Source organism: Natator depressus, chromosome 15 (genome assembly GCF_965152275.1).
Source record: "Natator depressus isolate rNatDep1 chromosome 15, rNatDep2.hap1, whole genome shotgun sequence".
Lineage (NCBI taxonomy): Eukaryota > Metazoa > Chordata > Testudines > Cheloniidae > Natator > Natator depressus.
Window position 1 is genome coordinate 30,367,592 of NC_134248.1, and position 27,686 is coordinate 30,395,277.

The 27,686-nt window shown below is 45.8% G+C and overlaps 1 protein-coding gene across 5 annotated transcripts in view; it reads left to right on the forward strand.

Moving 5' to 3' along the window:
• The window catches only part of MYO18B (myosin XVIIIB), a 191,943-nt gene that overhangs the window by 121,125 nt on the left and 43,132 nt on the right, over positions 1 to 27,686 (forward strand). For all 5 annotated transcript variants that reach the window (XM_074973149.1, XM_074973145.1, XM_074973146.1 and 2 more), the window contains exons 34-38: positions 10,085 to 10,198; positions 10,728 to 10,844; positions 12,091 to 12,174; positions 13,809 to 13,946; positions 16,062 to 16,247. In XM_074973149.1, the coding sequence (XP_074829250.1) occupies positions 10,085 to 10,198; positions 10,728 to 10,844; positions 12,091 to 12,174; positions 13,809 to 13,946; positions 16,062 to 16,247 (639 nt within the window). The remainder of the gene's footprint in view (positions 1 to 10,084; positions 10,199 to 10,727; positions 10,845 to 12,090; positions 12,175 to 13,808; positions 13,947 to 16,061; positions 16,248 to 27,686) is intronic.

Here is a 27,686-nt window from a genome sequence, read left to right on the forward strand (position 1 = left end):
GGACACAGGTAGAGTTTGAAATGACGCCCACAGGTGCTTGAGACCGTGAACAGCCCACGCCAGTTGATGCTGAATCAGAAAAGCCAACGGAAGCTCAGCCCATATCATTCAGCACCTCTTTCTCTTTTTGACCCGGAAGGTCCTTGTTTTAGTTGACAAAGGGGATTAGAAACAATTGAGAGAAATGCCCCCTGTGAGCAGATGTGCAGACCCTGCACGCTGCATGCCTGAGGTACTGTGCTAGCTGTGTGAGTTACAGCAGTTAAGACCTGTCTCTTGGTTAAAGATCAAATATCCCCCAACCTTCTGCAGCCACGTCTGGGAGACAAGCCTGGGACTCTCCCCACTCTTCTGGTGCGCAATGTCTTTTCTAGTCTTCCTAATAGCAATTGCTCTTTACTATTGGTGCCTTTTGTCTTGGAAATAACACACTATGGAGCATGCTGCTCAGCTCTGTCTTCCTGGATCCATCACCAGGGTCCATCTGTGTGGATTGCACACGAGACCTCCCGCTTTGTGAGCATAACCTCTATCCTTGTGGTGAAGGGGGGAGTCCATTACCTGCTATTGATAGTAGCCTTTCGGAGCGGGTGGACATATAACACATACTGAGCCAATGGGTCCCGCACATGTTCATCCCAGTCCTAATTCCCCAGAACTCCCTTAGTTAGAGTATCAACCTAGGGACACCCATCGTTACCATTCCTCGGAGTGACTGGCCTCTGGATACAGCTCTGCTACACTCGCACTGTACAGCCCACACAGTGTCCATCAGCATCACTTGTTATTGTACAGCCCCCAGACGTGTGCTGGCTGCCCTGCGGCAAGGGGAAGGAGGCACAATCCCTGCCTCACACAAGCCAACATTTGGACATGATTTGGGGGCAGATAATTTGTGCCTGGTTGGTGAATCTAACTAGTGTTAACAACCAGTGATAGGAAAACCTGCTCTCCTTTTTGCAGCCTGCCCTGCCCTTGGCATTTTCAGTGTGGGCGACCTGAGGCACCTCGGATCACAGTAGTAACAAACCAAAAAAAAAAATTGCTATCCAGTGTGTAGAGATTCTCTTTCTCTCCTGTGTCTGTATGGACCCAATGCTGCTGGAGGTGGGGCAGGGTGGGGTGGGGGTAAATGTTTGGCTGATGCTGATTATTAAAATATGGGTGTTCATGATTTTTAATGTTTCATGAAATTTGCCCTGAAAAACAAAGCTTTCCCCTATTAAAAAACAAGCTGGAACAGTGTGCTTCTCCTAATGCTACATCAGAGCCTCCCTTGGTGGGGAATGTCGTCCTGCCCTCTTTTTGCTGGTCCCCCCACCCTGCCCCTCCTCACAGGGGTTAATGGTGGCCGGCTATCAAATTAGTGGCAGGCCTGAACTGCAGCTAATAGTCTTCAGGGCCTGTGTGTTTTCCTCCCCGTGTGCACACATGCGGCTGCTCTCACTCAGATGTACATTAATTCTGTCACATCATTTATTGATCCCAAGATGCAGCTGTTTCTTTCGGATTTGTGGGGAACGGGCTGGCTGCTAGTTTCAGAAATATTCAACCAGCTGCTCATTTCCACGTAAAACAGAATAAAAGATGAAAAGTAACATAGGCGCTCAGGGAATGTGGCGGTTGGAGAAGGTGCTGAGGCATAAACAAACAGAACTGGAGGAGACCTGTGGCTCTTTACGCATGTGCTGTCATGTTCTCGCCCCCATATTTGCCAAGGAACCCTGGGAAAATGCACACATGCCTGACCCTATGCTGTGACAGTTCTACACTCTTCATGAGGGATTGTCAATGGCCAGAAGTTTTAGATACATCTTACTTAGTACGCAGCCATATTCCAAAGTGAGAGATACCAATTGCATTGTGGACAGAGCAGTTAATATAGAATAAAGCACTTTCCCCACAAAATTGGCTGGGTCTGTCCTGCACAGAATGTAAAGCTCCTTTGAGTATTGTTCTTCTCATGTTGTATCATAAATGAATCCAGTCTTTGCTTTCCATGCCTCCCAGTCCTTTCTGAAGGCAAGCTGTGTCGGTGGTCTAATCTGGCCTGCTTTGGGCACTCAGGATTCCTGTTGATTGCAAAGGGGGCAGTGTGGTTTCCTTGCTTGGTCGTACAAAGTGCTCGGGCTGACACAGCACAGCCTGGCACTGCTGTTCATTAGAGCTGGCGTTGATTTCACGCCAAAAGAAGTACTTCAGAGTGGCAGCTGGAAGGAGTTTGTAAGGAGTTGACACCTGTGGGTTAGCTCTCGCGGTACGTGATATTGTTCACTTAGGAGGAAATCACATGAAAGCAAAGTGCTCTTGAATCAATGGCTGCAGATCAGATATAGCTGCTCTGCTCAGGAAAACTCACTGTTCAATATTCTCTATGGATCCCTTTCTTTTAACTAATAAGTTCTTTCCCGCAGACATTCACAAGCTATTTTTCTACCATTTTTCCCTGTTGTAACACCATATTTAAAAATGAATCCCTAGTAGTCTCTTATATCCACTTCAGTGCTGAAGATAGATGATGGTCATTGACTTGCTTCCCCCGCCCCCACCTCTAGTGTTCTTAATTGGGCAATTTGTCACCATTTTGACAAAGACTTATATATAGCATTTTAAAGAATGAATCACAGTAACCTGAGTAACTGACCCTTACACAGAATCCTTTCACATGCGGAGGGAATAAATAACCAGGCAAAAATGGAGATTGCTGACTGCAAGAGGGACTGAAATGTGCCACTTAACTCTTTATTTGTGCATAATTGTTGTACCACCCCTTCAAATAAATCGATTCAGTATTACCCTGGGTAGAGGGGTTCCCATGCAGTAGATAAATATATCATATATAGCTGGTTAAACCCAGGATTCCTTCCAAATCCTCTAATTTAAGTAATGACATTTAAAACCACCAGTAAATAAGAAAAGATGCAGTGATATTAAGGGTATGTAAGAAAACTGTATTTCTGAATGAAAGGGTTTTTAGTACCAAGAACATGCCTGCTAGACAATACAGTAGCGACTGGTTGGGATTTATGGATTTGTTGAGGGAGTAGGAAATGCTAATGTTTATATCAACGCTTCAGCAAACCCCAGGGACTCACTCTGCAATTCAGAAGTAATGTCTGCACCCAGGATCACCTACAGACCGTTGCTCATACTCTGAGGGCCACTGGCAACTGACAGATAATTACATGAAGTACCTTTGAACTGTGAAAATACCTTTGGCTCAGTGGGAATACAAAGCACAGAGAAAGGAAGAGAAGAATCCTGTGTAAGAATTCTACAGGGCATCCTCAGGGACAAACCAGGCACCTTTCAGCTTGACAGGATTATGTGACAGTGCTGGACTGACAATGAAGACATTGCGCTAACCTCCCACTGTGCCCAGGGAGACACTTCAGCGTTCTCCAAATGGAACTGAGAGGGCAGAAGAGTAAACTAGCAGTGTATGTGAGTGATTTCAAACTTGCAAAGGACTTACCTTTGCTGAAGCAGCTGGAAGCTGGTTTTCTGATTGAAGCATCAAGCCGGATATGGAAGGACTCCGTGGTGTACACGTGGGGTGGAATGTTTGTGACGGATGGAGTTTTCTAAGTTCCAGTCGGTGTTATGAAAGGAGAATGGTCGGTAGAAGTTATGCAGCGGCTGGGGAGAAGTATGTCTACCAGAGTCAAGGGGTCCTTGCTATGCTGGACTAGAGAGGAAGAGCCAGACATAACCGTCTGCTCTAATACTGTCAGTGCAGTTTTTCCTGTCTTTTTTGTGCTGCTGAGCTAGCTTTTACAGTGTACCAGTCGGTAGCTCCCACCTCTCCTCCTACTGGCAGTGCCAAACACCCTTCGCCCCCTGCCAAGACAACTTCTCCCGCCAGTGGGGGCTGGCACTTGCAATACAGAATGGGGGGTGGCCAGTAGTGATGCATCCTGGCCTCGTTAAGGTGAGGAAGGGAATCGCAGAGTATGTCAAGGTTCCTTCCCCACTCTGAACTCTAGGGTACGGTTGTGGGCACCTGCATGAAAGACCCCCTAAACTTATTTTTACCAGCTTAGGTTAAAAACTTCCCCAAGGTACAAACTTTGCCTTGTTCTTGAACCGTATGCTGCCACCACCAAGCGTGTTAAACAAAGACCAGGGAAAGAGCCCACTTGGAGACGTCTTCCTCCAAATATCCCCCCAAGCCCTACATCCCCTTTCCTGAAAATCCAGAAGTTCAAGTATTTGGGAGCCATTCTCATGAATGTGCAGAGACCTTTCCGGCTATTGATGCAGATACAGTCCTCCTGCGATAGCTGTTCTCTTAGGGTTTGCATCATGGCCCCTCTTCATTGTTTGCCTTTACTTTAGGGGCTGGTGCCTGCCCTGGAGACTAATGTTCTTGAGAGAGAGACTTGATACTGTGAATATTGACTCCTTAATGTGCTGATAACACTGTGAGGCAATGCATGTATTAAAACAGCCTCATGATTACCCCTTTCCTCAGATTTCTAATGTCATGCATGACAAGGCTTTTGAAATCTAATAAATTCTACGACCAGCTCCACAAATCACTAGTAGAACAAAAACTTGGAACAAAAATGCAATATTTTAGCAAAACCTTGCATGGTCTTGGAATGTAGTTTGGTATCTTAATAAGTCTGAAGCATCCATTTTACACAGGTATTTAACAGATGGCTTAGCATAGCAAACTAATGTTATTCATCAGTTCATACATAATGCATTTGTGACGGGAATTTCAATTTACTTTCCCCAAGTGGGAAAATTCCATCACAGAGAGAACAAGGGAGTTGGGTATTTAATGAGAGACAGTCAAGTTCAGATAGAATGAAATCTATGTTCATAACCTGAATTCAGGATGGAGAGGAAGCCTTCTGGAGAATTTCTAACCTATTTAATTTGCCTGGGATTGGACACTTTCAGCAAATCAGAACCCGTGAAAGCTGAAATGCCATTAGAAACACCACTGCCTCCTTTAGGCGGGGTAGTAGGGCAAGAGAAAGCAAGCCTGAAATATGGGACAAGAAGAGGTTGTGGAGGAAGAGCAATGAAGGAAAGCCAGGCCTCTGTGAAAGAGCAAGTTAATAACAGTGAGCAAAAGACCAGGAAATACACCTCAGCAGCCCGGTTGCCAGAAAAGTGTAACACTGACATTGTATGGGCCAGCAGACACAGGGAAATCATGCTGCCCAAGGCAATGTCTTCATGGAGTTTGAGGACTTTCCCATGGAAATCGGGGTGACTTCATGAAAAGTGCTGACGTGTGTCTGTGAGCCCTGAGATTGTGTTGGAACATCACATGCTGTCACAGGGGTGAGCCATCTTCTGCCTGTGAGATCTTCCAGGGCACACCCGGCACTACAGGAGGAATGGTCTGTCAGGAGTGCAGAGAGCAATAGGACACACGTACACCATGGTTTTAGAGAGAGAGGAAGAATACCTCCTATTGCTACCATGAAATACTTCTTGGCCCTCCCTAGGAACTGAAGGACTCCACACTCTCGCATCATCTCCTGTTCCCGTCGGCTTGCTTTACTGTACGCTTAGAGGCAGGAGAATGAAGCATGAAGTAGGAATGGTGTGTTTTGCACAGTAAAGGCGAAGAGCTGTCATGCCGAGCTCCAGACACACAGCACAGATGCAGGGAATGTAATGCGCATGCAGCCCTGGTACAGGAACTTGGTCTGTAACCAATGAGCGACCCCACGTCCCGATGCTGGGTCACCCGTGGCACAATTTCAGATGTTTCTATTTTCTAAAGAAATTAGTGCTATACCCTAGGCATCCTGGTACTTCCATCCCTGAACTGAAACTCATTAGAATATGGAACCTCCTATTATGCCATGAATAGGTTATAACGCTGTTAAAACAATGCCAGGAGGAACGGGCTGGGTATGTACGCATTCCCTTGTGCAAAGGAGAGCCAAGCAGCTGAGAAAACGAATTCCTTTCAGAGAACATACTCTCTATAGCAGAAACACAAGTGCACCAAACCTGTATTACTTTCACCAGGCTTCTGATCTTTGATTTTTTTTTGGTAGTACAAGTAGTAATTGAGGTTTGAAATGAATGATGTTTAACTCCTTCCAGGGTCCTTCACTTAGGTCATTTCAGTAATTTATTGCCCAAGCTGTATGCAAAATGTAGACACTATCTTGAGTTGTGGGGGAAAGGAAATTCACAGAGCCTCACTGTGAGACTTCCTCAGCAATAACCCTTTGCAGACACGTGTCTGGACTGATTGTAGACTACTAGACAGTTCATCAAATTGGACTGACTTTAGACACGGGAATATTGTTTTAAGAAGAGTTTCATGGGACTTGAACCAGTAAGTGCCTGGGCCACTCATTTCCCGTTGTATTTCTAGCTGGTATACATGCCTGGAGGGAATCCCAAGGAAGTTTTTTTATTTTACTGGAATGATGAAGATGTTACAGCTGCGACTGTGAAGGATTTGGTCAGTGTCCCAGCATAGCGGGCTGTATTACTTCATACAAGTGTCAGCCCAGCCCTTTCCATAGGGAAGGGAGACTTGGTGTGCTCTATTTACAGCACTTCGCACAGAAGGAAAGAATCAGCTGGAGATGACTGATTTTAGATAAATGTGGTGACCCTGAAGCACCAGAAATTGAGATTTTGAAGGCAGGAAAATGCCAGGCCAAATCTGTTGATGAAATTCCAGGGCTGAGTGTGCCCCATGAAGACTGCAACTGCAATGCAACCACCAAAAACTGGTGAACCACCTGGTCCCCTACTTGAAATGTCTCCTGAAAACCCACCTCTGCAGTGATGCCCACTAGAAATGCCCCAATCAATGATGGCTCCAGGGGGCAGATAGGGAAAGCTGAGAGTTATTGTTGGTTTTGCAGTCGGACTTGGTGCCCAGTCAAGGATCAGAGCTGCAAAGACACTCACTGCCCCCAGAGAGCTGTGAATCTAGGTGTGTGACAAGATGCAATGCATAAATGAAACAGAAAAAGGGATGTGTGGAGGGGAAGAAGATGGCTTTGTGCCACAAGCACACCTCTCTGCTCAGTTACGTTTTTTAATAAAAACTATAGTTCAAAAATGCAAATGTGTATCGAAATTTTACCCCTCTTCCCCGTCCTCCTTCTCTCACTTGCCTTCTTACATTGCAGTCTCCTCGAGGTATGGACTGTGTCTTCCTAGGTCTTAGTATAAAGAGTCCTGGATCCTGATTGAGGTCTCTAGGCACCATTGCAATGTGTATCACAAAATTAACAATATTGTGGTACCCCAAAAGGGAAAAGAGATGAAGGCTTTTTGATTTCTACGAGGAGAAAGCTCAGCAGGTGGTGCATGTTAGCAGCACTATTAGAGAGATTAACACAACATTCTGGATATCTTTGGATTTGCTGTGGCTTTAAGTAGTAGGAGTCCAACCTTGTGTTTGCAAGTAGGAGAGGAGGGTTTTTTTCAGGTTGAAGGAGCTAGAAATAGGAGGAAAGGGATGCAATTAAGTACATGCAAATGTAGAATGAATATCAGGACTGTGAGTCCCCTCTGAGTGTGGAAATGGTGGTGGAATCTCAGCGCCTGGGACGCTGAAAACAAGACTGAACATGGCATCGAAGCATTCAGGATTATGGCGGAAGGAACAGTCCTCCAGCAGGGGGATGAACTGAATAAACTGATAGATGAGTTTCATCATTAATTTCCTTTGCATCTCACAAGCAGTTTAAATCCAGGCCTGCAGAGTTTATGAATTACTGTGACACCTGGCTGCTGCAACCTATCAAGACATTTGCATCTCTCAGATTCATTCTGAAAGCTCAGGGGTCTATTCAATCAACACTTCTCTGGCATAGACAGATCTTAATGGTTTGACGTGGTATTTCTAGGGGCCCAGTAGACATAATCAAGAAACTTCCAGTGTGTGTGGGTACTCTTCTGAATGCATTTCACACGCTGTGCAAATATCGCATGGACTTGATCCCACGGGAAGACGGGAAGCCGCTATGAAAATCATAATGCGGGATTGGTGCTATGGGTGGCCCCAGACAGTGGAATAGCACTGACCGACAATGCACTGCCGTTTCATCTCACTATGTTGCAGCGTGTTCGAAATCATGCTGGTGCTAGTTATATGAAAAGAATGAGAGACTTTAAGGGGAGGGAACAACAACCGGCATTCAATTTCCTCTGAAGATTAGGCTCCAAGGAAGCAAATTACCTATTTCTGCCTTCAATCACTTTTCCAAGTATGTCTCAATCACCCAGGATTATTGAGCAAAACGAACTGAGAAAAGCTGTCGTCCCAATACTTTATCATTCTCCTTTTTGTGTTAGAAGAAGAAAAAAAATTAATACGTTTTTGCATTTTGAAAAAATCAAGATGTTTCTCTTTCTTTAGCCATTATAAAACCATTGGCTCCTGGCACAGGAGTTTTCACGCATTAAACAGGGTGGTCGTTACGTCAGTACTAGAAAGAGGAACTGCCAAAGGAAGCCTACCTGTAGCAGGAAAAACAAGGGGGCAGTTCAGTAGGTGGTGTTCTTATCTCTGAAGCAGTGTTGAAGCAAGGCCTCTGCATGATGCTAGGGAACCCTGATATAGGAGCTACCATCTTTTGGAGGAGATCAAGACTGCTGCTGCCATAAGACATCCCATGGTATTTTTTACAATAATTTTTGTGTTAACTGGTCTGAATAGGGCCATCACTGTGCGTTTAATACATTCTGCCCTTCTACAGTTTCATCTGTGGTGTGAATTGGGATGTTATTTTTCTTCCCTTTCTTTCCTACACTGTTGGGTGGTGGTATCATCCATTGTTCCTAGCTGCTGTGGTTCTGCCCACAATATCACGGGATGTGTAGATGTGTTTTCAGAAAACAGGTGCTAGGTTCCGACTGGATCGGCGGAAGGAGAGTGGGATCAAACATGGTTACACAGTAGCTTCCTCTTCGCTGCAGAAGACAAGTATGGCCATGCCAAACTCCACTTCTTGACAGCTGAACTGAAACAATGAGCACACGTATGTGTGGACAGAGAGGATGGGCTTTTCAAAAGCTCCCAGTATTGAATTAACTCTGCTGACATTGAAGTCAGCAGTAAAACTCCTACCGACTTCAAAGGAAGCAGAGTTAAGTCAATGATAACACCCTTTCAAATCCAAGCCGGAGTGTGCTACTGACTGAACATGGCATTAGTAGTTCTAAAAACATTTCCAGAAGAATCTGCCAATGTCAGTGCCAAATGGTAGGATCAGCCAAGCCAGAGAATGCAGCAATGGGCAGGAAGGTGCATGCAGCAGGAGACAATCTCTTTAGACACAAAATAAGCAAAGAAACAAAAGGAAAAAAGAAAGAAAGAAAAACCCAAACATAAAAGGTGACAGGGAAGCTGGACTTTACCCTTACTGTACTGGGAGCTGGTCAGGTACCCTGCCCTGAACTGCAATTGTCTTGTGAAAGATTTTAGAATGACATTATGTCTTCCAGATGTCTGTAGCACATTTAAGATCATTGTGGTTTTAATAGCTGAGCAATAAAAATCACGAGCAAATTAGCATTTGTAAATGTGATCTTTCATGTGTATTTGCAAATGCAATTTACACTACATGAAAAGCCCATTTGCATACTCCAAATCATGAATTGCTCTAATCACAAATTAAAGGTAATTCACATAATTTTGCAAATTAATGATCCCAGCTCTACCTGACTACACAACTGCAGAGACAGACAGTAGAATTTCAGTATGAGGCGCTTGCTTCACTACTCAGCAAGATGGGGATTTATTTGAAGGCTTTCCACTTATGAAGGGAATCGAATGACACCTAAAGCAAGTGGTACCGCCGAGAGAGAGTAGCATCGCACATGTTATTCGGGAATCTTATTTCATGGCACTATAACCAATAGAAAGGAGCCGTTTTTAGTGTAAAATAGAAACTGAATGCCTCAAGAGCCACATACATTTGAAAAGGCTGAGTACAATGTATTCAGTGGGTGAAAACGCTCTGGGAGTAAAATGTAAATAAACATTGCTGTGCAGCGAAAGGGGAAGACCGATCAGTGAAATGACGCCTGGCTGTCAGTGCGATCTGATGTAATTAGGGTCTTCCTCAATTCTTCACAGTGGGAGGAGAGCAAAGCCCAGTGTGCAGAGGCCCAGAAGTCCCAGACGGGGATGGCTCTGGAGCTGGAGAACCTACACGTGGAGCTGGAGACAATCAGCAGGAACAAGAACTTGGTACGTGCCCTGAATAACAGACATTACTGAAACTGCTTATTACCCACCCAGCACCCCAGGGCACTATGGTGCTTTTGGATAGTTTTACATGTTTTACGGACTTCGTTATTTAGACTCTGAGAGCCTCAGAGCTTGGACTTGCCCTTGTCGTTTACTTGTAAATTACTTTAAATTGTCCAGCCTTTCAGGGGGACCCAGCCCAGGGGCCTTTACTGTCTCCAGGGACATGTAAAAGTGGCGCCAATTATCAAGAACACACAACATACCATAAGCTGTCTGCAGAGATGTGATGAACACCATTAAAGGCTTTTTTGCCTCTCCCTGCCAGCATTAGAAGCACACGGACTTTCAACAGTGGACTGGAAATGGAAAAGGCCTTTAGTGAAGTGCCACCGCTGAACGCGGCACGCCTGCATGCGAGGCAGAGAATTACAGCACTAAAAGCCCCCACTACCACCGGCAGTATTTGGAACTTGTCTGCACCCCAGTGTAATCTCTGAGTGAGCAGCACCCTGTTTGTCCTCCGCAGGTTGACGAGCAGCTATATCAGCTGCAGCACGAGAAAGCTGATCTCCTGAAACGCATTGATGAGGACCAGGAGGATCTGAACGAACTTATGACAAAGCACAAGGCTCTGATTGCACAGGTAAAGCGTGTGATGAGGAGGAAATGTATGTGCATAAATACACACAGGCACATCGGGTGAAAAAGGGATTGCTAGAAAGATATCCAGAGGGCATCATGGCTTTACACCACAAGGGAGGGTTAGAAAGATAACATGCCACCTGCTGGAATCACATAGACATATTGCTAATACTTTTCAAACAAGTAATTCTAATGAGCAGTGTGAACATGCGTACCCAGACACACGCGGAGAGTCATTCCAATATGGTTTGCACCAGCTAGTTGATTACTCTACTGAAATCATGGTTTTTAATAGAAATGGCAGCTAGGGATCCTTTATCCAGTGTTAAACCTTGGGTGTCTATGCAAGTAATCAAAGTAACACCTCAAATCCATCCATAAAAGTTGCTGATTAGAAGAACAAACTGGCTCGGAGTTTGTTGGTCATGAAATTATTACTTTTTCACCATGAAAAATGTCAACAAAATTGAAAAAAAATCAGGTTTCCATTGAAAACCTCAACACCGATGGTTTTTCTCCAGTTTTCAGTAGCCAAACTGCAAAGTTGTTTAAAACTGAAAAAGTTTAAAACTGAAAAGGTTGTTTTCCATTTTCACTGGAAATTGTGTGATTTTCACTGAAAAATTTTCTTGGAAAAATTTCAATTTAAAAAAGCTTGCAGAAAAAAAAATTCAAAGAAAAATGTTGACAAGCTGTGTTTGGAGGTCCTTTCTGGGGTCCTCAGCCTTTGACCCGGGAGAGATTGGAAGAGGACACTGATGTGTTGAGGATACTGGCTATGTGCTGGCAGTCTGTATGGCTTTTATTTGAATAGCTTAAACATATTTTGACAGCACCAATGATCCGACCTGTCTCAGCGTAGAAAAGATCAGAGACTTCAAAGGTATAGAAGGGGCCCCATTTGGCCAGAGGTCCAGTATTTTCCAGAAATTTCCTGGACCATGAAAGGTCCATAGTAGCTTTGTGGGAGGAAAAAGACTAAGGACTTACAGAATCAGCATTTGGGGATGACCCTGGTGATGTCATGGCTGATCAGCTCTGCAAAGAGTTGTTCCCAGAAGCTGAGAAATCGGGTGCGGTCAGTAGATTTATGCTTGGTTAATTCAGGACAGGAGCAGCTGCCAATTCAGATATACTAGAAATTGCCTTTCCCTTGCCAGTCTTCAAAACAGAACTTCCTTGTGCATTTCCAGTTCTGCTCCAAGTTCTTTGTTTTGTCGCTATTGTTGGGGTTTCTGTTTTCATAGTCTGCAGTGGACATTACTCAGATTCGAGAGCTACAGACGCAGCTGGAGGAAGTGAAGAAAGAGAAACAAAGTCTTCAAGAGAAAGTAAGTCCTCCCCCTTCCCTTTAAGGCTCAAAATATCTGGCAATAAGGTACATCTGCCCAGTTACTAACTCAGACCTGGAGCAGACAGGCAATGAAGGGCTTCAAGAATCACTCTGTCCTTTGGCATCTCGTTGCCAATCCCTTTATTGCCATAGATCACTGGACTTAGTGAGTATCAGAGGGGTAGCTGTGTTAGTCTGTATCCACAAAAACTTAGTGAGATACTCCAATCCCCTGGAATACTCTCATACGTAGGCATGTATAAGAATCCACTGACGTTCTGAGTGTCAGTCCTGAAATATAGGCTCTTTGGTGAGCTCATGTCCTTGGGGTGAATTCAAATGAAATGTTTACTTGCTTATTGTCAGGAAATATCTCCTCTGTACAATACCACGGTCCCACTCCTCTTCCTAACACACTGTCTACGTCTGTAAGAGCAATAAAACAAGCACAAATGTAAAAGCCTCCTTTCAGCTGCTGTAAACACTGCTTAGTATTGACTTTCCTCAGGGCAAAGGTGGGAAACTGGGTCAAACTGCGTGTTCAGGACATCTGTGGAAACCTGCAAGTGAACTTTCCTTGGGACTGGGGAAAATTCACACTTAAAAGGTTTTTGGAGAGTTGCAGAATTTGCTGCACATTCTCTTTGCTGTTGCAGTTTCTTGAGTTATGATATTCTCTGCGCAAGATCACAAGCCAGCCTCGTGCTGGGCACCACACCAGGGACAGAGGGCATATACCTCCTTCCACAGCCTGAGTTGGGGACTGTTCTTCCCTGGTCATGGCACCATGGCTCCAGGCCTGTACAGCAAGTCTTTAATATTAGTTACTCGAGGAGCGCCATTGACTGAGTGCTTTGCTATCCCAGGCATCAGGAGTCGGACTCACTCACTGTAAGACAGAGTGGTGGGTTTGACAGGCAGTTGGAGAAAATAAGAACTATTTCCCCTGTCTGGGCCCAAAATAAATTTTGAACCAAACTTTTACTGAAGTTTGAAAAGGGCTGGTTAATTTTCCCCCTCGTTGTTTCTGAGCCTTGCTCTGATCGTCTTTCCAAGGCTGCCTCTGCAGTTCCAGGTGCCAGCCAAAATCCTGCCCTGGGACCAAGTGCACAATTTCACACATGCACTGTCCTCGAAAGATGTGAGAAGAGAAAACCCCCACCCAGCTGGGTGAAAATTTGCCAACATTTTTCTGTTTGTAAAACCACAGAATGTAATGAATTGTTTTCATGATCTTCACACAAACAATACTACAGGAAGCTTGGGAGTATGGCTGCCATCTCCGAAGTACAAAAAAAGCGGGACATCAGGGATAATCCTGAGCCCATAAAACTGGACAGCTGGCAGAGTGTAGTGAGGGCCCTTACAGATTTTCCAGGTCAGTTACCTCAAAAAAGTGATGTTCCTGGGAAACCCTGGACAGGTGCCGACCCCACTTGGGCAGCAGCATCTTTCTGTACAGCGTGGCACTTAAATGCAGCCCTTGCACTTCCAGTGTGCTCTGAGAAGGAACTTTTGGAATCTCTCTACCCCTAGTGGATCTGGTGCAGTCATGAGAAGTCTGCAGGGCAGACAATAGGGCAGAGCGGAATTATGAGCCCTGCCTTTCCCCCACCCTCTTCTCTAAAATAGCTGCAGGCGGCTCGGGCCCGGATTGCGTACGTGGAGCAGTCGATGGTCGAACGCTCCATCGTCAGTCGACAGGAAGCACTGATCTGCGACCTGGAGAACAAGCTGGAGTTTCAGAGTGTGCAGATCAAGCGGTTTGAGGTAGGGCGTGTTTCTTAGCCTCTTGCTTGCCTCTGACACACAACGGGAAAATCCCTGTGGGAAAAAAAGGGGCTGCCTTTGGGACAGGCATGTGCTCCCGTCCCTCTCCTGCAATGGCCTGTCCTGGGGATCGATTGGCCTGCACCACGGTGTGCTCCAAAGCCATGCAGCCCCGTCTGGTGTGGAGGGAAGAGGCCAAGTGGCTCACAGCATCGTGCAAAACAGTAGGGCGAGAGGCTCTGGAAACCAGAGCAGACTCCTAGCCTTTTGAAAGTTGCAGTGGGATCTTTCCTACCCAGAGCAGAAAGCAGCTCGTGTGGTCACATCTGTAATGCCCCCAAAGCACGGAACCCTCTGCATTGCCCTTGGAAGGGTGAGAGCCCAAGTCAGCTCAGGCCTTCGCTTTTGGAATCTGTGGCTCTGACCAGTCTGGGTATTTCATACCAGTGAGGTTAACTATTCATGCTTTATTTTACTGATGTATTTACCGCAAGCCAGCAGCATGCTCAGTGCTATAAAAGCATGGAAGGAAATACGGCCCTGCCCCAAGGTGTATAGCAATATACTTATTTACTACGTAGCACGTTGATCAAAGTGCCTTTCAGAAGGTGTCACAGGACTGTATGGCATAGTCCAAAATCCAGCACATTAAAACCGGTCAAGGTATAGTAGGTACATCAATATACATATAGACCAATCTAGGCGCTTAAAACCCGGGACTATATTTGTTTATGCTCACTTCCTTTCATGTCATGAGATAAAATATAAATACCCATTCCCTCCCACCCCCCACTTACATGTGACTAATTGAGGGGAGGCCAAGAACGTGTAGTAGGGTCACTTCACAATGATGGCAGACTAAGACAGCCCTGAGCAGCTGAGCATGGCCCAGCAGGAGAGCTGTCTCTAAAGGAAAGGCATTTCTGAGTTACTGGTGGCTCTTTATTTCCTTCATGCTGCTTAACCCTTTGTGTCTGTGAACCCCAAAGCTCATTCTCTGGCAGCCTCCTGTGAGGCCATTGCCATCACTAGGGTGTCCTTAGTGCGGATCCCCTCCCATCACCTCCTCTTTGATCCCATCCGTCCTCTGACACCTAAGCTGAGATACAGACACCCCGAGGCCTCGGGAAATGACAGGCCGCTTCTATATCGGAGCCTTTCTGGTCACATTGCCACAGGCCCTGCTTTTATCCTCCCTTCAGTTCCTGCCTGTCTGATCCAGAGTAGCAGAGTCCATCAGCTGCTCTGTGGCGAGATGTAGCTAGAACAGGCTCTGTGACCTGGACTCCACTAAGAGTTCCTGAAGCCATTCTTCAGATATCATGCCTTCCATCATTCTGCATTTGCCAGTTACACTGCGCAGTGCCAGCTTCCAGTTAGTCCTGTCATGGGTGCTGTGATTGATCCTGGAGCTGAAGGCTGGGAATGCTAATGTGAGCTGTTGTTTTAAATGAAGGATAGCTGAGAGATCAAAATATTTGTACAGTACCATGTGTTTGTCTCAGTCTGGTGAGTTCTAATGTGTCTGCTTTAAACATGGAGTGGGGTGGAGGGGAAGGGAAATATACCAGCAGGATGGGAAAGGAGAGAGGAAATGTAATGCAATGCGGCGCTTGCCTCCCAAATTGTTTCCCTGCTCTAGGCGATGGGTAATGAATGATGGGACACTGTGTCTACCCTGCATTCCACACAAGATTGCAATGTGATTGGAGCACTGCTGACGCTCTCAGGGTTCTTAAAACTGCCCCCAATAAGTGCAATGGGCTGTGCAATGAAATTAAAGAGCCATCATTTTAAAGCCAACCGAAGGAAACAGTGCTTTGAGTAGTTCACAGTCAGCCTGTATGGGATTCATTGCATCGCAGGGTCCCTGAAACAAGCACGGGCTGCTTAATATCATGACCATTACGAGCATTGGTGGCAATGTCTGATACAATAAGTAGTATATATAAACTTCATGCTTCAAGGCATCAGCTGACTTTCTGTAGGGGTCAGAAAGGGAGAGCATTCCTCCAAGTACATCACTATAAAAGATTAAAGAAGGGGAAAAAACTCTTTGTAATCCTTTATTTAAGAAAACCCCTTTGCCTTTTGTCCCCCTCCCTATCACTCCAGATGCTTGTCCTTCGGTTGCGGGACAGTGTAATAAAGATGGGAGAGGAGTTGGAGAAGGCTGCAGAGTCGGAGGCTCGAGAGAAGGAGAACACCAAGTATTACCAGATGCGCATGGAGGAGATGAAAGCAGATATGAATGAGCTGATGCAGAGAGAGCTGGAAGCCAGTCGCAGGCGTATGGAGCTGGTAAGAAGAGGAGTGGGCTATCATATAAGAGAGGGTATTGCCTTGTGTCTGATGCCAATGGACTCTCCTGGGCTGGGGTGCTGGGAAGGGCGCATTGCGGCATCAGTAGCTCTTTACCCCTCATGGATATGGCCCATTTTTTTCAGATGGTCAAGGATGGTTATCACTTGACCAGGTCTGCATTGTTCTGAGGTATCCATCACTTGGGTGCTTAGATACTTGGCTGGATTTATTCTGGACTTGTGTTGCCTTTTAGTGGTTGGTTAGAACATAATTGCCAGAGTGCGTGTACGGTCTGGTACATGGGAAGCAGAGACATGCATGAGCTGCCATGGCAGATGCAGGTTTAAAATTCATGCTGCCCCACGTCTTGGGGCCTTCTAGATATAAACCGATTTCTATCCAGCAGTCTTTCATGTGAGTGCTGCTCTATGAAATCTGATAGTTGGCACATATAACAACATACACTGGGGGGATGCTGTGATGCTGGAAAATAAATTATGTCCTGAGTTGTGCTACCTAATTGGCCTAGACTAGCCAGTTTGCTCTCAGTCACAGCATGCAGGGGGTGTGTAGGGGGGCGGTCCTGTAGAGTTTGCAGCACCCATTGCTGTCTGTTGCACACAGTTTTTTCTTTGGAAGCCTCCCAGTAACCTGCAGATTGGCCCAAGGGTCCCGGAACAACAGGTAATTTTCTGCTTGATGTTCTGTGTGCTCGATATTTCGAGATAGGTCTAACCAATTTATTGTTAGAGTTAGCCCTCAAGCAGGATAAGTCATGTTTTACGGGCCACTTCCTCCCACTGTTTGTCCTGGATTTCTCTAATGTCAGCCACATCAGGTTTGGTTTTGACAAGCAGAGCGCTGCGAGCAGTCAGCACAGCTCGCTGGTGGTGCTGTATATCTCTTTCCCTCCCCTCTCGTCCCCAAATCATTTAACTGAACCTGTTATTCTGGCTCCCTAGCATCCCACTCTTCATGTAGGTTTGGCCAGTGCAGCTAGGGCAGTCCCTGTACTCATTGGTTTGATCAGATAAAGGAATTGCTTTGCTTGCTCAGCTCCAATAAATACTGAGAACGTTAGCCAGACGAGTGCTGGTTGGGAATTTTCCAACAACACAGAGTTTTTTCAGACAACGCCGATCTGCCAAACCTGAAATGTTTTATGGAAATGTCCAGTTTCGATGAACTGTCATTGACTCGCAGGCAGGATTCCAGGTGGACTACCAGGTTTTGCAGCTCCAGATCATCCCTGCTGTGCAGACTGGGGCCTGCTGGCCTGAGAGTCTGCAAGCCCTGGGATAGTCTGCGTGGCGGAGCTGCCCTGAGGCCATGGGCTCTGGGTGCCCCGGCATCTGCTGACTGAAACTGATAATGATTCTTGTCTGTTTACCGGCTGCCAGTGGTGAAACTGAGCAGAATATGGACGATCTCCATCAGCAGCTGCCGGGGCCCCGGGAACACATTTTGTTTCAGAAACACTGTGTATCAGTGTTTCCAAAATGAAAAGTTTTCAGAATTTCCAGTTCACAAGAAATTTTTTAAGAATGTGGTTTATTGGACGAGGACCGAGAAACGGATGTTGCAGCCTTAGGCCAGCACGTGTGTAATCAGGAGTGCGGTGCCCCCGGCCATTCACCAGCAGAGGAGCTGGGAGTAGCTGTGTTTCTGCCATCACCCTGCAGATCCTGAACGTTCGTGCATTTGCAGTATCATAGAGGATGTAACACATCATTTCCTGTGTTAATTTTCAAGGGAAGGGGCGGATTTGGGGGATGTTACTTCATGAGTGATTATTATTGATGTAATATTTTATTACAGGCTTTCAGTAATAGAGTGTGACTTGTTGCCTGGTGTGACTTGTTGCGTGGTATTCCCTTCTCCTCTATGCGAGGGGGGGATGCTTTCTCATCCTATTCATAACTGTGAACCCCACATACTCTCCTGTTCCTCACTGCATTGCATCCCTGGCAACCAGAGCAATTGCTTACATAGAAGAGTAGACCTCCATTCGTCACTCTCCCAGCATGTGTTCTGTTGTAACATGGGGTCACAGCATGGAAAAGGTTGCAAACCGCTGATCCAGAATGATCTATAGTAAACTGTTCTATTCACCCAGCTGCCATATCCCTCCTTCCCCATCTTGTGGTGTTGAACAGAGGCACAACTAGGAGCCATCCACAATGGCCAGTGTGTCTTTGTGCATTGAGGGAGGAAGGGAGAAATTTGAATGGAAAGAGACTTAACTCATGTCACAAGTTTCCCTTTTGCAACCATTCATCTGAACTGTACAGCCCGCAAAAGAGAGGACTTTCTCCACCCAAGTAGCACATTAATCAGTTGTGATGAACAATTTACCTGCTCTAAATTTACAAAATCATGGCCAGATTTAGACTGAAGCTAAAAAGAGAAAATCAGGGCAACACTGATTCATTTTCACTTTTCAGTCTCCTTCAAGCTTTTATTTAACAGTGAGTGACAAACCCACCATGAAAGGAAAAGGCATTCATAAAATACCTGCTTCTAATATGGCTGTCATCCCAGCAACTTTTGATACCTGCCAGACAGCAACGGTTCTCTTTGTTTACTAAAACAACAAAGTAGATTTCATCATTTATTTTAGCAAAAGTGCCATCCCTGATGCCCCCAGGAAAAGGTGTTTTAGTCTGAGTGATTTTTCTTGCGGGGGGCTCAAACACACTTTGTCTTAGGTATGTTTGTAGGCAAATTTTGTATAGATGGCCAGAAAATTCTGTCTAGAAAGGACCCACTTCCCCCCAGGAATGAAAGGAAATCTATCAAATGTTCCGATCAATTCCTTAACTGTATCTGAACCAGCTCTAGGCTGCACTCACAATTAAAGAGCATTGGATACTTGGCTAATTCTAAGAATGTCTATTTGCCATTTTTGCAGACTCTAGTGGTTCAGCTAATTCAGAAGGGCATTCAGTAGAAATGCATCATTTTTGAAACCTTGGATGTTGTCTTTTAGAAGAGTGCGCAGATTCTGTTAATTGCATTTGGAAAATATAAGCATAAACATAAACAAAGGATTTTTGAATGCTTCATGGGGACATTTATGGGGCTGATGTAACACAACACCTGATACTTTAATTTCTAGGGCTAGGTTCTGAAGAACCTAAGGCATCGGAGAGAATCCTAGTTTAGATGTCTCCCTGAGGCAACACAAAAATCCAGTAAAAATAACAGAGCCATAAGCAAAGGCTAAAGACATGTAGGTTGATTTAAATTTACCCAGATACCAAGATATCTGAGTTTGTCTGACATCTGCTGCACAAATGCATGAGCCTAAAGGAAAGCAGTTAAGGAACACTGCTATGCTGGGAGGTAAGGCCCTTCAGAAAGCATTTAGGCATATCCAATGCCCATTGCCCAGGCTAGTGAAATGAGCCAAAAAAAATTCTCTTCTTCTGGTGGAGGTGGGGATGGGCCATCGTGTGTGGAGGGGTTGGATGAAGACCTTCTAGTGAGTTATGTTGGAATCCAGTGAGTATTTTGAGCAAACACTAATTCCCTGAGAGCCAAGAGGCTTTATGGCAGCAGAGTCTAATATTCCCTGAAAGTGAAGACATTCCTTAGGCCTGTGTGTACTTTTAATAATGTTTAAATAAAACATTGCAGGAGAGCTGTGATCTCAGTGCCCAGCCATGCTTGTCAACTGGTGGTGAGAACATAAATAGTGAATAGACAACCACGTATGGCTCTGCTCCTGCTAAATCCAACATAAATTATAAATCCTGCATGAATTATTCACTTAACAGTACTTAAGCCCTAGTCTGCACCAACCAAAATAAATAAATGAAATAAACACATTTCTTCCTTTGTCCTATGTCGCGTTTGGCCCCCCATTCCACTAAGTGAATTGGAGAAATGGATGGAAGAGACTTACTTGTTGTGCAGGTGGATTTTCAAAATTCAGTGTCCCTTCTAAGAGTGCTAAACAGTGCATTTGCCATGCTCAGATATGTGTGAATACATAAAATGTCAATAGCTCACGTCTCGCAGTGGGGAAGCCATATGAAAACATTTACGTGTAAAGGGAAATTGTTTTCCACCATTCTACTAACTTAAACCAGTGGCAAACTTGCCCAAACTCACTGTTTCCTCATGGAGATTTTTTGTAAAAGGTCTGTACAGTGGAACAAAACTGATGCTCTGTGCGCAGGAGTGCAGGCTGGGAATGTGCTGCTTTATTCCAACTGCATCATAAAAAAAACAAAGTAAAATTGAATGTGCTGGGGGTGCGGGAGGGGGAATGGCTCCCACTGACAAAGAGGACGTAGGGAGGACTGGAACATAGATACGTCTCCTAATACTTTGGGTAATCCAGTTTTCCCTATGGTGACCACTTTACTACAGAGTTCAGATTAAGAACAGGAGGACTTGTGGCACCCTTAGGGACTAACAGATTTATTTGAGCATAAGCTTTTGTGAGCTACCGCTGCTACTCTGAAAAGAGTTCAGATTGGTATCAGTGTCCTTAGTACTGACTTGTGCTTTGTGGGGATGCTACCTTGGCATCTGAGCTGGGCCGAAGGGCTGGAATTTCAGTCTGAATCCACAGGCTCTTGGTGGGTGACTCAAATCTGGATATTTCGGGGATAGGAGCCTCCAGGTCCCTATTCCATTATCCATTGTGGAAAATTCAGACAAGGCGCAAGGATTTGTTGGCCCCAAGGCAAAAGGGCCAGGAGCCATAACATTTGCTTTGCTTTATTAAGCCTCCACACGAGAGGGCCTTATTTACAAGAGCCCACTCTGACTTTAGTTTTTGGTGCTTGCTTCCTCGTGGAGTGAGTGGCATGTGCTCAGGGGCCTCTTGCTCTCGTCTTCTGTTGTGTGGGGAAAAAGTATCCTCCCAGAAGCTATGTCTTCTCTTCCTGAAAGATGGGGATCTGCAGGACGTGCTCAGGGCTTCTGGCTGCTTCTCTTCTCTCCGCCGCAGTGCTGAGCGCCCAGAGGTTAAAAGGGTTAGTCCCAGCCACCTGCCCTCTCTGTGCTACAGCGGAAACTGAAATCCTCTTCTCTTTTTTGACATGACCCTAAGTTATCTGACTATTTAGAATAAACTCTTGGGAGCTTAAAAGCCAACCCAGCTCTCTTCTAATCTTATGTGCACACTCGTTCATTATGGGCTTGACAGGGGAATTACAGGGTGAAATTCTTTGGGCTGTGTTATACAGGAGAGGTCAGAGACTAGACAATCATAAGGGTTCCTTCTGGCCTTAAATGTTATCGGGCAGATCTTCAGCTGGGTTAAACTGTCATAGCTGCAATTGAGGCCCCAATAGAGCTATGACAGTTTACATCAGCTAAGGACCTGCCCCTGCACATCTATTAGTTACTGCAGGTTACCAGGCGCAAGGTGGTCAGGTTCCACGCTGTGCTGTTACATAGGGGGATGCGTGAGTAGGGGTCGGCTGCAAGCGTGCCACGAGCCTTAGAGAGGCAGTGATGATTTTCAGGACGTCTATTCCCAGCTACCCCACTCTGAAGGTGGGTGAGAAGAAGCCCGCAGTGCCCGAGCATCCCAGGAGCAGCTGCAGGTGTCAGCTGTTGTCTCAGTAGCCATCTTTGAAAGGGCAGGGTCCTCTGGCAACTGCTGCGGGGCGTCTTCATTGCATGCCTTGTCCCGGCCCTGCAGTTTTCAGGGCTAGTTTGTGCAGTGCTGGCAGGGCATTCCCCTTTGCAACTGCAGATTTTCTAGCACAGAGATGGCTAAATGCATGACAGTGAGACTTTAATTATAATAACTACAGGTTTCCTAGATCCGCGTTTTAATTATTCATCCTATCACTACAAAGGTCATGTTAACACGCAGTGAATGCAAAGCACTTGTTGAAAGCACACCAGAGCGGATGCCTTGCAGTAGCGGTCCTCTTGTGCTTCACATGGTTACTGACTGAACTATTTACAGCTGCTTGTCTTTTAAGAGGGGAAAAAAATCTCCCTGTGGGCTGGGATTACAGCTTGAAGTGCAAAGAGGCCAACAGCACCAGTGGGAGTTTTCCACACGCTAAAATGCCCTCAGAGGCCACGCCGTGCCATGAAATTCCCTAGCGGAACAATCAGTAGCCATACAACATGCCCAGCTGACGTAACTAGGGCCCTACCAAATTCATGGTCCATTTTGGTCAATTTCACGGTCATAGGATTTTAAAAATCGTAAATTTCATGATTTCAGCTATTTAAATCTGAAATGTCAGGGTGTTGTAATTGTAGGGGTCCTGATCCAAAAAGGAGTTGTGTGTGTGTGGGGGGGTCACCAGGGTATTGTCGGGGAGGGGGAGGAGGGGGTTGTGGTACTGCTACCCTTACTTTTCTGCTGCTTCTGGCGGCGGGGGAGACTTCAGAGCTGGGCGGCTGGAGAGCGGCAGCTGCTGCCCGGGATCCCAGCTCTGAAGGCAGAGCCACGGCCAGCAGCAGCGCAGAAGGAAGGACGACATGGTCTGGTATTTCCACCCTTCCTCCTGCGCTGCTGCCTGCAGAGCTGGGCGCCCGGCCAACGGATGCCGCTCTCCAGCCGCCCAGCTCTGAAGGTAGCGCGACACCCCTAAAATAACCCTGTGACCCCTCTGCAACTCTGTTTTGGGTCAGGACCCCCAATTTGGGAAATGCTGGTCTCCTCCGTGAAATTGGTATAGAATAGGGTAAAAGCCCCCAAAAGACCAGATTTCATTGTCTGTGACGTGTTTTTCATGGCTGTGAATTTCGTAGGGCCCTAGACATAATAGGCACACTTTCTTTCCCTAGGCTGGGCTCTCACCATGGTCCTGCCTCTTCCCAGAAGTGTGGAGGTACCCCTATGTTTGGGAGGGGTAGCAATGAGAGAGAGGGGGCACCCTTTTCACAGTTCATGCAGGACATTGCCTCTCTGTAAGCTGACGAGTGTCTGGCAGTTAAGGGTAATGGTGCAGTCAGATAGAGGCATCCTGGAAGCATTTGTGTAACTGTCGTATCTCTTTCAGAGCAGCAGCCGTGTTAGTCTGTATCCGCAAAAAGAACAGGAGGACTTGTGGCACCTTAGAGACTACAGCTTATGCTCAAATAAATTGGTTAGTCTCTAAGGTGCCACAAGTCCTCCTGTTCTTTTTGTAGCATCTGTGAAGTTCAGTGGAAAGCCTCCAGTTTTTCACAGCTAAGAGTCAGACCTAAGCAGGACCATTCTGCACATGCTGGATGTGTTGCTAACACGGCCCTTGTAAATAAGGAATATGGTAAGCTGTGATCTGCAGGAGAACTCGTCTGACCTGCACATCCCGGGCCACTGAACCCCCCCTACCCCCTTGTACTGAACCCAATAACCTGAATTAGACTAGAGCATTACAGTCTTTAGGCGACTGCACTATTGTGTGCTATGGACAGACAATACAATCAGTGCCTGAGGCCCCTGCAATGGCAGGGAACTTCTTTGGTGAGGTATACCCAGATGATCCCAGCAGTGCTAGCAATCTCCTGCCCTGCTTCATCATCCCGGGCCCAGACTTCCATGGAGCACCCGCAGAAGGGCCTCAGACGGGAGCCTGGGATAGGAGTCAGGGATGGTGCTGACTGATAGCAAGCTTCCCATTCTCCCTGGGTAAGGGATATCTTGGGCCAGGATCAGGGAATCAAAGAGAACGACAGCTGGCAAGAGTGTTCTCCAAGATGCCCTGTGTGCCATGGCGGGGGAATGACTTGCTAAATTAGAACCATCTAGACCTGCACTGAGGCTAAAGCTTCCAGGCTGTAATATGGATTCCTGGTGTAATAATTAGTCCTCTGCCTCAGGACCTGGTTAGCAATGTCAGCCACTGTGTAGCCTTCCCCTGGCTTTCAACAAGTTCAGCAGCATGCAGGTGGCCAGATTCTGATCTCAGTTAAGGTGCTTCTGAGATGCTGTTGCTCCCACATCACACAATGTGGCAGAGACGAGAATCTGACCTTTACCTTAAAACCAAGCATGTACAAGTTTACTTTAATGTTTCTAAATGTTTCTTCTATTAATAGATGTGAAACTTTCAGCACTGTTAACTATTTTAAGTGAGATCTCAAGTATTTCTTCAAAAAATCCCATCTGGAAGGTATTTTAGGCTACAGTCACAGTGTAAATAACACCTTTTACGGTTCTCATGACAGAAGATAGCCTTCCTAATTACAGTAGTGTTATCAGCGTGCTATCCAGAACGGCTTAGCACATTATAGCCTTGGTGTTTACAAACTGTTTTCATTTGCAGGGCTTAATGATTTCTCAGTCTTTGCTGGGAGCTTGATAGAAGAAATACAGGATATTTATACTTGTAGTGAGGTGTATGACTGCTCCTGGATTCTCAAAGGGGTTGCCCTATAAAGCAAATTAAAGGACATCAACAGAATTTTAACTAAATGCTTTGAACAGCCAATGACCAGCTTACAGTCCCCATCTCTGAACATTTCTGGCACAGGTCTGTTGGAGTTGTGCCTTTCCCTAAAAGCTAATGACTTAAGCTAAATTTAACCACAGATGATATCCAGCAAAGTCAAACTCTCTAAGCCTCACTGTGAGATGGGAGAGCATGATACGAAAAGCTTTTATTGGGCAATCTACCTTAGCATAATTAGATCCATTGCATATAAGACGTGCGATTTTGTTTCGTCACTGGGGAAAAAATTTCTATAGCACTTAGTCGGCCTTTGCAGTTGCTAGTACCAATTGCAAATAAAGCCTGTGTTTGAGAGGTTAGAAACAGATACTCATCTTGTCTCCCCTGAGACTTAGACGGGAAATTTTGTCACGTCAAACTTGCTGAAAACCTCAAAGTTAATTACTTAATTAAAAATAATATTGATTGATGAATGCTGCAGGTGTACATTAAATTATTCAAATAGAGCTGATCCAAATATTTTTAATTAGATTACACTTCACTTAAAGGTGGATGGGAAATTTGACAAAGTTTATGTTGCGACAGCAGAATACACACAAAAACAACAGAGAGACATGAAGGAACCGTAATGCATTTTCCAAGTCTTCTGACCACAAATCCATTATAGACTAAGCCACACAAAATTATTTCACTTTGGCTAATCTCTGCTTTGCTTTATCTTGAAATGATTTTGAGGCCAATTAAACACCATTTGAGTTGTAAGAAAGAAAGGCTTGTAAATCCCTTTTCAGAGCCTTGGAGCTAGCTTAGGATGATGAGGCAGCAAGTGGGATGGGCCGGTAGGATGTTGTTCTTCGCCATTGCCTGGGTGGGTTATTCCCATGCAGGAGACTGGAGACGCCCAGTGGAGAATTGCCCCTGTGTAGGGAGAATCTGCACTGGTGTGGAGCAGACATAGTCTGGGGTAAGAGTGGCTGTGCCATGGACGGGGGGGAAAAGACAGTTTGGGGGTGCCAAAGTTGAGCCCCACTCCACCCACCCTCCCCCGGCGGAAGGGACCTGTCTCCAGCGCTGTCAGCAGCCTGCCTCAGAGCGGGCCCCTCCTGCTGGCCCGGGTGGCTCTGAATAAGGAAGCTGGAACCTGCTCCCATTTTTCACTGCACCAGAGCCCGGCTTTGACCGAGCAGAGAGCCTGTGAGCCAGCACTTGCAGCTTCCTTTTGATCGTATCCTGGGGGCGCTGCCCGCACACCCTGCCCGAGGGGGCCTTGCCAACGTTAACTTTCTGGAATTGCCACCAAAGTCAGCGTGAGCTCCCTCTCTGGGTGTGAGCAGGCTGAAGCTATGGAGAGTGGCTGCCTCTCTGGCCCCAACTCCTACCACGGCTTCCCCAGGCCCAGGTGGTTTCCCAGCCCTTCCACCCGGTCTCTGCCTGGATCCATCCGATTTTCATCTCTTCTTTCCACAGAGGCAGAGGGGGAGGATCTGTCCTCCTGCTACAAACATACCTGTTTCTGGGGTCTGGCAGGTCGAGCCACAGTCAGGCCTCAGCGTGGCTCAAATCTAAACATGACCCAACACCACGGGTGGTTCTCACCACAGAAAAAACATCTCGCTGTCTAGCAACAACTCTACGCGAGGCTTGAGCTTGACAGGATTGTTGGTCCGGCCCTCCCACTCCCACTGAGAAACAGACTTCCAAGGGGGGCTCTCTGTGCCAAGAGGATGCTATCTCGCATCCAGGTCTTGAAGACCACAGTGAATGGGTGTAACTCAGTCCAACACAAGCAAAGGAAATGCAGAATAGGCTTGTGATTTGGATTTTCTCCTGCATGTCTGTCAAAACTGCTATCAGGTGTCAGTAAATAAATGTCTTACTAGTTTCCTGATGCCTTGACAGATCCAAGCAACTCCATTTGCAGGCTCAGCAGGATTCTGTCATTCCCTGTTTATCGTTTCATCTGCAAGTGATCTTTAGCATTGGACAGTCCAGTCCAAACTTTGGTTTTAGGTACGGAGTGGGCCCTTTGGCTGGTGTTCTCCCAGCCCACTGCAGAGCAGAGAGCTTTGAGGGAGCATTTGAGCAGTGGGCATGTCAGAGTTATAAACATTCATCTGGTGTACCCAGCCCAGGAGTGACAGGCTTCCTTTTATGGAATTTGTATGTTTCTAAACCATTTCTCCCCAATAATTTTTAAACATCTTGTTGCTGTCCATTTGTTATATTTGTTGGAGCTGTGCAAATACTACAAAAAACCTAAATATTTGTTCATGTTTTTAAAGGAATGTGTTTTGTCTGAGTTTTGCCTTAGTAGTGTTTTCTTTCTGTGATTATTTCAGCTGTTGATAAATTGTATAGTCAATTGCTTGACCACACTTTGGGCCATTATGAAATATACTCTAGAGCCCAAATAACCAGTGTCAGTAAGGTTTATTAATATGGTGCAGGAAAAAGATTCTACCAGTCTACAAAGAGCAATACCGTGGAGTGATGGTGCTTTCACCTTTCATAGAAGGTGTGATTCCCAAAGTTACAGCCCTAAAGCCATCTTTATATACCCTATTTGTGTACCAGTAAAAGGTACTATATATGTGACCTGAAACTAGATTCAATTAATCAGCTTTTTACCTTGTTCATTACCAGTACCATGGTGTACCGCCCATTCATCTTTTGTTCTGAACCCATGCATGCCAGGTAATGGTGCAGCCTTATCTTTGTTCTTGGTACAAGCATTCCAGGCGCTAAGGGGTGTGAAGGCAGCTCCTAGGCTGGTACCAGGATAAAAAGATTTGTGAGAGTAACTTCCTATCCGTTGTAACGAGGAAACAATTATGCATCCTGATACTGACAGTTTTCCTTTCTTAAGACAAAGCTTACTTCAGCTTCTGCAAGGTATTATGGGATACTTAGCATAAGTGAACATGATTATAATAAAGATACAGACCAGTCTGGGCTATATAACTGCTATATTAATGCTTAATAGCATGTATGCTTAAATGCTTGGAAATATATATTGTGGGTAGTATTATCAGATAATATATGTGTATGCTAGCCAGCATATAGTAGTCAACATAGC